The sequence below is a fragment of the Colossoma macropomum genome, unplaced genomic scaffold, assembly GCF_904425465.1.
Source record: "Colossoma macropomum unplaced genomic scaffold, Colossoma_macropomum, whole genome shotgun sequence".
Lineage (NCBI taxonomy): Eukaryota > Metazoa > Chordata > Actinopteri > Characiformes > Serrasalmidae > Colossoma > Colossoma macropomum.
Window position 1 is genome coordinate 1,521,768 of NW_023494785.1, and position 10,530 is coordinate 1,532,297.

The window sequence follows — 10,530 nt, forward strand, 5'->3', positions numbered from 1 at the left end:
TCTCGATCAGCGAGGCCAGATATGCTGAGCGAGCTTTAGTGAGAGCATTTCTATACTCTATAAGGCTTTCCTTCCAGGCAAAGTGGAACACTTCCAGCTTGGTTGATCGCCATTTCTGCTCTAGTTTCCATACTGTTTGTTTTAAGGTACGGGTTTTATCATCGTACCACGGGGCGAGCTTTTTCTGTCTTATCCTTTTGAATTTAAGTGGCGCCACATTTTCTAAAGTAGATCGGAAGGTATTTTCTAAATAGTCGGTTAGTACATCTAGCTCCATTGGGTCTGATGGAGTGGAGACTAGGGTTGTTAGTTCTGGGAGGTTTTCTATGAATTGCAGGGCGGTAAATGGTTTTATTGAGCGCTTTGTAGAATAGCGAGGGGATGTACATATATTATGGCTAAGATGTAGCTCATAAGAAATTAAGTAATGGTCAGAGATTACTGAGGTTTGCGGTAGGATATTAAGCCTGTCTATGTCAAGTCCAAGTGTCAGAACTAGATCTAAAGTGTGACTACAGTAGTGTGTAGGCCCTGTTACATTTTGCGTAATACCAACAGAGTCTAGGATTGAAGTAAATGCCTTTTTAGTGGGTCATCTGCCTTCTCAAAATGGATATTAAAATCTCCTACAATTATTACTTTATCATTGCACACAGCTAGGTTTGCAGCGAAATCACTAAATTCTTTTAAAAATTCTGTGTAGGGCCCTGGTGGTCTGTAAATGTTAAATACACATTCTTTCCCTTTTCCCTTTGAGATGAACACTGTCTGCACTACATTTACACTGCCTGCAACATAAAAGGCTGGGAGATTTGTGTTTTAGAGTATAACCGTTTCATTTATCAGTTAGTTTTCTTACACCTTTTTTTCCATGTCCCCTCCAGATAAACACTCTCTGTACTACATTTACACCGCCCTCAGCAAAGATCTCGATCTGCCAGGGATCTATGAGTTCACAGGACTGGGTCTGCTCAATGACCGGGAGATCGACTACTACAACAGTAAGGACCAGGTTAAGGTTCCTAAGCAGGACTGGATGAGGGAGAAGCTGCAGCCAGATTACTGGGACAAAGGCACCCAGTCTCGCAAGAGCAAAGAGCAGTGGTTCAAGGTCAACGTGGAGATCCTGATGCAGCAAATGAGACACAATCAGACCGGTTAGTGATTTATCACTTATTCTTCTTTAAAAAATATATAGTGGCATCAGCGTAGATGAAGACACAGGTAAGACCAGGATTCTGCTGCGAGTAGTGCTCTTTTATTGAGAGACCATCAGAAAGGCACCTACAAAGGGGGAGGTCACCACAAGCCATAGGCTTCCATCTCACGATGACCCGCCCTTACACACAAACACCCACACCCCCACATATACGTAACTTAAACTGACAACATTAACAACGAGAGGTCCCATTGTACTTCTTTGTAAATGAGCTTTTGCGTCCAGAGTCTCTATAGCCGTGCCGGCCAGTAGCGTGACACTACAGTATTACAAGTTTCCATCCACTGCATGATTTCCCTGGTTTTGAGCCAGCTAGTGTTTTTCTTCACTGTCTTGTTACATTAACTCAATTCCAGACCTTCACGTTCTTCAGTGGAGACATGGCTGTGAGATCGATGACTCAAATGGACAACCAACATTTCTGAAAGGCGTCAGTGAGTACGGGTATGACGGCTCAGATTTCCTCTCCTTTGATGATGAGAACATGCGGTGGATCGCTCCAGTTCCAGAAGCTTTGCCAACCAAAAAGAAATGGGATGAGGTGCCCATCCTGAACCAGTACACCAAGGGTTACCTGGAGAAAGAATGTGTGGACTGGCTCACCAAATTCATGGAGTATGAAAAAGAATCACTGAGAAAACATTGTAAGTTCCCTTATTCACTGTGTAAGAGTCCTTTTTAAAATCCCTTTACGTTTGAACTAGTAACCTGAGGAAAATGGTGGTTTAATTTGCTTTGTTTGACTGGGTTATTTACTTTTATTAAAAGCTGATTTTATTGAAATGACTTCTTTGGTTTAGGGAGGTCCCGGGTGTCTCACTAGTCTCTGTTAAATAGTCTCGATCAGCTGTCCAGCCTTCAAAACAAACGTTCAAAAAAAACAGCCAACACTTTAAATAAAATTCCCAGAGATAATAAAATGACATATGGGGCGATATTTAAACCTTTTTTGGGACATTTCAGTGGTGAATACCTTGCATGCATTAATTTAACACTTAATGTCTGTAAAGCATAGTCATAAAATCATAAATGTGCCTGCAGTTCACACACCATAAAAATAGCAATGCTTAATCCAGAAAAACTTTTAATTCACTTTATTAGATACTATTACAATTAAAGATTGTAACAAACATTCAGGAAACATTCTTTATTTTGCATGTTGGAGTTTTATAGTTTCTCTGTAATATGGTATATCTTGAATATGGTAGATTGATTCACAGTCTACAGTCCAGTGTTTGTTGTGTTCAGTGATTAGCCAATTGACGTGTCAAAGTGCTGCAATTAACTCTTTCAGACTCAAATTACGTTCCAGGGCACAATAATATGACACAGTAGTTGGGCTGCATCCTTCAGAGACTGCATTTGAAGGCTGACTGCATCACAGCGGTGCGACTAAACTGTCCCATTTTGAAGGCTCCTTCATACGCGGCCGAGAAATGTGTCCATACAAACAGACTTGACTGTAGCGGGTCCAGCTCTCTTTACAATGATTTGTATTCGACTTGTTTAAAACTCAGTGCTTATGTCAGTGTTATGAAATGTTTACCTTTTAATATCGGGTGGTCTCAGGAGAAACTCGGGAGGTCCATAACCTGGCTTTACTAAACTCAGTACAGAACAGCGCACAGAAAAGTGATATACACCATCCTCAGGCTACACGCTTAAAATGATGGTTCTTCAAGGGATCTTCAGTAAAGAAAAATGTTCTGTAGAGCACCAAAAAGGGTTCTTCCATTATTGCAAACTTGATATCACAGCAATAACGGAAAACGTTTTGATGCTATATAGAACCCTTTTACAAGTGTTCTGTATAGAATCATATACAGCACATTCTCCATCAATCTGCAGAACACTTTCACAGTGCAGAGAACCATTTCATTATGCAAAACGTTCTCTGAGTGTTCATGGTTCTACATAGAACAATTTTTACTAAAGAACCATTGAAGAACCATCATTATAAGAGTGTAGATTAGCTCTCACTGCTCTCCTAAAAAAACAGAGCACCCAGAACTAGGGCTGAATGAAAGCTACAGAACTGAATAACTAAACTCAGACGTGACCTGACACCACAATATAAACAGTTTTATATGGACCATCATGCCTGAAAGTATTTTCTGATGTAAAAATGAGCGATGTCTGATTTTTTCCAGCTTAAGTGTGATCTTACAACCAACAAAATTAAAAACTTGTTTGGGTGAGAAGTAGGGTGGCACCATGAACACAAAAACATGATCTCATGAGTTCTTTGTTGACTGAGGCTGAACAATTAATTTAATGAAATAATATGAAAATGGTTGGTTGTTTCTGCTGAATGCATGAGAATATAAGCAAACATCAGTATTGCTGACATTCATTGGTCCAAGAAACACGCAGCTCAGACGCCCATCTATAATCATTAATTGATTTTACTTCATTTTTTATCTGAAAAAAGCAAATCTGCACAGATCACCTTTAGGTTCGGTCGATATAAAAGAGCTAAAGCTCTGGCAGAATAAGTCATTTCATTATTCACACAAATGCATATCCAATTGACTTTTAGACATTTTAACCTAAAATCATAAGGGGAAAGAATTACATTAGGCTGTGGATCAAACTTGGATCTAGCCCATTGAACTACTTTACATTTTAGATTATTTTAAAAATTAAATAGACAATCATGATATGTGCATATATTTAACGCACAAACGATTTAAAAATTATCAGCAACATAATTCTGTTTTACAACCAGCCAGTAGGAACACAGAATCTGCGGCACAGAAATCCCAACAAACTTCTCAACGCCCCTCTCACTTAGAGTTACAGCCCACCCATTTGGAGTTTGACCCTCCCATTTGGAGGTTTTCCAGCCTGCACTAATACGCTTCTCAGCAGAGGAGCGAACAGTGGTTGAAGAGTACACTTTTAAATGTAAATACTGGGTTTAAACTGAGTTGAATAGCTGACGATACAAATGTTAAAAAAAGGCCAATGTGGTCTAAAGAAAAACTTATGCTAACGTTTTGTCTTAGGGAGCAAGGAGCCAAAAGAGAGGAGCGTCTCCAGCTCTATAAATGAAAAAATAAAAAAAACTAAGATGAAAGTTTCTGGTTCCATCTTTTAAAAAGTTTTAAGGAACTTTTAAGGAGCAGCGAATCGTGATGCAGCGGTAACGATGGGAACAGCGATGCTGTGATGCAAACAGGAAATCCACTGAACACAGAACGGCATAAAACATTTTAACACCGCTGTTACATTTCGGAGCACTTTTAAACTTGAGTTATAGAAGTTTAAAACGATGCCTCGTGTACGTCCATGAGCTGCTCTGCTCGCCAACAAATCAGCACTCAGTAGCAGTAATGCTAACCAATCAGCGCTCAGTAGCTGTAATGCTAACCAATCAGCACTCAGTAGCAGTAATGCTAACCAATCAGCACTCAGTAGCAGTGATGTTAACCAATCAGCACTCAGTAGCAGTAATGCTAACCAATCAGCACTCAGTTGCAGTGATGTTAACCAATCATCACTCAGTAGCAGTAATGCTAACCAATCAGCACTCAGTAGCAGTAATGTTAACCAATCAGCGCTCAGTAGCAGCAATGCTAACCAATCAGCGCTCAGTAGCAGTAATGTTAGCATCCTGCTGCCCAAAACCTGTTTGCTGTAGTAAAAAGAAAACATACAGGTGAGATTTCTTTGCTTTTTTAGTGAAATACATCCATCTACTTTCTGAAATCAAAGAAGAGTTCTGGGTGAGTGATTAGAAACTATTTTAACTTTCTGTTTTTAAGACACGCCTTCATAGATTGTGTCCTTCAAAGGATGCAGCTTCTGAGTTGGGACACAGCTTATATTTCTTTTCTACAGGCAAGTATAAATGCTGAAGAATTAAATGTTAATAATGGCTCATAATTACTCTTTACTAGCTATTTCTGATGCCCATGCATGCTGGTTGTAAAGAGCAGGACCGGTCCAGTATGAATTTAATTTATTCAGTTATAAGCTTCCACTGTTAAAAATTTGCCAAATATTCCTATTTAGGTCACTGTTGCCGTCCCTCACATGCTTTCTGCTGTTTGAAGCACTTGTGTGACTGGGAGCTTGAACAGAGATGGTGATATGGTGTGATTAGATGTCACAGAGGGAGCTCCTGTCAGCTCTCACAATTACAGACTGTCAGCTGCAGCAGGAGAGAATTGATTATGAATCACTTTGGGGGAAAACTAACTGAAATAAATGTGTATTTTTTATTTGTTTTCTCTGTAGCTCCACCAACTGTTTAAGTGTTTGTGAAGAAATCTGCAACTGACCTGAAGAAGCTGACCCTGACCTGCCTGGCCACGGGCTTCTACCCCAAAGACATGGTGGTGAATCTGAGGAAGTCCAGAACTTCACTGCCTGAACACCTACTAACATCTTCAGCAGTCAGACCCAATGATGATGGAACCTACCAGCTGAGGAAGAGTGTGGAGATCCAGGAGGACGAAACAGCAGATTATGACTGTTATGTGACTCACAGAACCTTTGAAGAGCCAATAACTAAGAAATTGGGTAATTCTTCTTCATCGTATTCTTTTTCTTATTCTATGCTCAAAATTTAAACAGTTTCTCATCATACAGTTTTTGACCTAGAACCACTAAACTTGGCACCAACATAGAACTTACACCTGAGCGCTTGCGCTTTTAAAACCGATCTGACTTACGCTTTTCGTACAGTGTTCGTCCAAAAACATTTTTTTTCAATAGACAAGAGCAAAGGAAACAGAAACGTTTTCACACTATATATACCCTTTATGAGTCTAATGCCTCTAACTTAATTCCATCACAGTCAGTTTACACTCCATAGCCAAAAGTGTTTGGACACTTGTAAACCAGTGGATACGTTAACCTGGAAATAAAAATAGGTTAATGTTCCTTTCAGACTACGATGCAATGTGAAAAACAATGAGATACTCTGCATCAGCATACCCCCACCTTTCGTCACGTAGGCACTATGGGCCAAAGCCGGAGGAGCGAAACTTCTATCTGAGAGAGAGAGAGAAAAGGAGATTAAAACAGATTTATTAGCGAATAAAGTTTGCATATTTTGAGGCGGATGGCACTCATACCAGCTCCACACACACTATTGTGTTGGAGTCACCGCTGTGTCCGATACACTCGTACCAGCTCCACACACACTACTGCGTCGGAGTCACCGCTGTGTCCGATACACTCGTACCAGCTCTGCACACACTATTGTGTCGGAGTCACCGCTGTGTCCGATACACTCGTACCAGCTCCACACGCACTACCGTGTCAGAGTTACCTGATATACTTGTACTTGTGAGAATTAACCACCACCCAAATAAGATCTGGAAAACATCAGTCCTGTGGTCAGAAACTATACAATGACAAATGGGGTAGAGGGGACTGATAAACTGGGCAGAAAAACATGGATGTAGTCTACAACTGAACACCTACACAGTGGATATATATGAGAGGTGTTTCTAATAAAGTGGCCAGTGAGTGGAAGTACAAGGTAGGTATTTCTAATAAAATGAATAGCGAGTATAAATAACAATGATTTAATCTCTGTTTCACAGGGAGCCCTAGGAACTGAACTTCAGATCATCCAGGATTATACCCCCAATTTTCTTGCAGCAGGGACTCTTTTCCATTTGTTGATCAAATCATTACTTTTACATCTTTGTTATGAGAAAGCTGCACTATGTAAGATCCGGGGATTTGGAGGATTCCTCTGGTGGAAATCTGTAATTGCACACAGCATGTAATTTTACAATGTTGGTTGTTCTTGGGACGCCTTCCCTGAGCGGATGAATCTGATGGTTGCAAGAGAATTCAAAGAGAACTCAGTCAAAACTTGGTGAAGAACGTGTCTTTTGAGGATGTGAGTGGATAATCTACAACCTTGTTTCCTAAAAAAAGTAGAGACACTGTACAAAATGTGAAAAAATGCAATGAATGAGTGCAATGATGTGCAAATCATTTAATTCTAAAACCAATATCTGATGGCCATGATCCTTGGGCCCTCAAGTGGCACTGTGATAAAAAACAGACTGATTCTGTAGTGGAAATCACTGCGTTGTCTATGAACATAAATTGTCACTATGTACACAAATGCAGGTTAAAACTCTATCATGCAAAAAAGAACCATATATAAACAAAATCCAGAAGTGGCGCTGCCTTCTCTGGGCCTAAGCTAATTTAAGATGGACTGAGGCAAAGTGGAAAAGTGTCCTGTGGTCCAACAAATACATTTTTTAATTATTTTTGGAAATCATGGATGTTGCGTCATTTGGGCTAAAGAGGAGAAGGTTAGTGCACATGGTATGGGTGACTGGCTCATCTGTGAAGGCACCATTAATGTTGAATGATATGTACATGTTTTGGTAACATATGCTGCCATCCAGACGACGTCTTTTTCAGGAAAGGCCTTGATTATTTCAGCAAGACAATGTCAAACCACATTCTGCATGTATTACAGCAGCATTGCTCCATATTAAAAGAGTCCAGGTGCTAAACTGACCTGCCTGCAGTCCAGATCTGTCACCACTGATAACATTTGGAGCATTATGAAATGAAAAATACAACAAAGTTATTGAGCAGCTAAAATCCTGTATCAAGCAAGAATAGGAAAACATTTCACTTTCAAAACTACAGTAGTGTCTCCTTAGTTCTCAAACACTTCTTGTTAGAAAAAGAGGTGATACAACAGTGGTAAACAGGCCCCTGTCTCAACTTTTCTTAAATGTGTTGCTGCCATTGAATTCAAAATAGGCATATACTTTTCAAAAAAACAATACAATTTCTCAGTTTCAACACTTGACATGTTGTCGTACTATTTTCAATCAAATATAGGGGATAATTGATTTACACATTCCTGCATTCTTTTATTATTTACATTTTGCACAAAATCCCAACTTTCTTGGAAACTTAGTTATACTATTGTCATCATATCTTCATAAGTACAAGTAATGTTGATTTTGAGATAATTAGAGACCTAATCATCTGGGCCTTTTTTTGAGCCTGTGCGTATGATGTGAAAACGTAACGATATACGATGTGGTGTGAAGAACTCCCAACCTGATGCCTCTGACTTTTAAATGATTATTTCAGGCTCAGGGCGACTCAGAGTGGCGCACGCTTAGCATATTTTAGCCTAATTTTATTCTCCTCAGTCAGTAATGATACTGCTTTCAGTTTTAACAAAAAATCTTATATAGTGCAGCTTTAACAGAAATTCTCCATAATAAAAACTACATTCCAGTACTCATCTGTTAATAATACATACAGTTGAATAATTAGTTCTTCCAGTGTAGTACAGTGGATCTTACATTAAGCAAAAACTCAACAAATTTCAAAGCATTTTGATTCATACAGAGAAAAGGATTAATTGTACTTCATTTGAAACTTTTTAGAGCAATATCTGGGTGACGTGTATCAATTTTAATGATTTATGATTATTAATGTTTTTTTAGCAAAAGTTTACCAAAGATTTATTCATTCTGATTTATAAAACAAAAAAATGATTACTTTTTCTTTCTTTCAGTCTTTTTTATGAATCCTCTATGAACAAACCTGGGTAAAATGTACTAATTTTCATATTCATAGGTGGTTATGCAGACTTCCTTTCTGATATATTTGTGTTTTTTATTGATTTATATCTAGCATCTGTTTTAAACATGAACTGATTTTTTCAGAGCACTGCATTAGTGTTAAACTACTTGTTACGTAATGACACAAATATACCAGCTTCAATAAAAAAAGATGCATTTAAGCATAAGACAAATTATGATCATATATATATATATATATATATATATATATAACTTGAGATTGTAAAGGGCTTATAAATGTAACTGTACTCAGCTAGAATTGCTAAATCAGCAGATTACAATGGTGAACAGTGAATGCGATCTGCACAGGAAGGCTGTCTCTATACTGAGTGATGTTAGCCGTCCACTTCATAAAAAAGTATTTGAGTTTCTCTCATCTGGCTGACCTTTTACAGCAGCAGCGGCAAAAAAATAATCCCAGTAAAAGATCCCAGCTGAACAAGCTGAATGAAACTAGATGGGTTTATTGAGTGGGCTTTGATACAATTTACTCTGTATTATGTTTAACTCTGGGTGCTTTAATGTTTTTATGATTCACTTTCTTGATTTCTTCAGACCTTTAGATATTAGAACATTTTCCAGTCTTTGCTGGATTGTTCTATTCTTTTCCAGTTTAAGATCTGAAAGACAGCTGGATCATGGAAGCCTTTTATACTCAGTTTTGATTTAAATTTACTTCATTGCAATAAAACTGTTAAAACTGTTGTTCTAAAGTTTTTTTTTGTTGTTTTTATAATCATTTATATTCTGTGTTTGTATACATCTGTGTTCTTTAAATACAGTACAGTACAACAGACATGATGATGCAGCTTCACTTTTTTCAAGCCTAGATGTGGTTGAGTTTAAATCTGAATGAGTTACGTGGATTAAAAATTACACATCTGCCACTAGATGTCGCTGTACCTCAGGTTTATCTTAAGCCTGCTAAAGACATGGATTAACTGAGGTTTAAGGCATTTTCAGCTCAGATGAGTACTCAATTAGAGGAGGTGTTAATCGTTATAGTCTTGATTAGGCTTTCCAGAATGTTCCAGAATGTATTGTTCAGAGAAGCTAAAGATGACCTGTGTTTAGGCTAACTCTGTTATTGACCCAGAAGGGAAAGTGTCTCATCACATCAAACATTTTATTCTTCACCCCGACCCACACACAGAAAAAAAAGAAAAACAGTAAAACAGTGCAAAAGCCAGGATAAACAATTCAAAATGATTTGCAATGACTGATGTGTGGAATGCACTGCCAACAGTGTCTTCAGTTTAGGGTCAGTTTGCTGTATTAAAGTAGGACAACCGTGCAGCTCCTTGCTTGTGGGACACTAGGCTCGTCCCGGTCGACCGCCAAATTATAAAATACTGCACAAGTGACTGATGTTTCTGCCCTCTGCTGGCTGCTTCACAGTCTGATGATGACTGAACAGAGTGGTTCGTTTAACATGCAGAAGGCCTGTTCAATGCAGCAGTGCACTTTCGGGCTTCCGTTAAATGGTACCTCTGTGGGTGAAGTGGGCCTTTTGGAGCAGGTCCTGGTGCAGAGGGTTTCCTCTCTCACTGAGCAGCATTCCACTGTAAACCTCTACAAAATAAAAATATAAAGACTTTTATGCTGTGAGTGCTGTGAGTGTAACAATGTATGTATTTAAAAAAATTATACACACACATGCAGTTGCGCTGCTATTAGCTTAGCTGTTGTTCAAAGTTTAACCTGAGTTTAAATCTGAAT

At 38.7% G+C, this 10,530-nt stretch overlaps 1 protein-coding gene across 1 annotated transcript; it reads left to right on the forward strand.

The window, feature by feature from the left end:
- The first annotated feature begins 871 nt into the window (after positions 1-871).
- LOC118812823 (class I histocompatibility antigen, F10 alpha chain-like) lies at positions 872-6,794 on the forward strand. The gene is made up of 4 exons (XM_036577956.1): positions 872-1,157; positions 1,576-1,863; positions 5,480-5,746; positions 6,778-6,794. Exons 1-4 carry the CDS (start codon positions 872-874, stop codon positions 6,792-6,794), a joined length of 858 nt encoding a protein of 285 aa, XP_036433849.1.
- Positions 6,795-10,530: the final 3,736 nt, after the last annotated feature.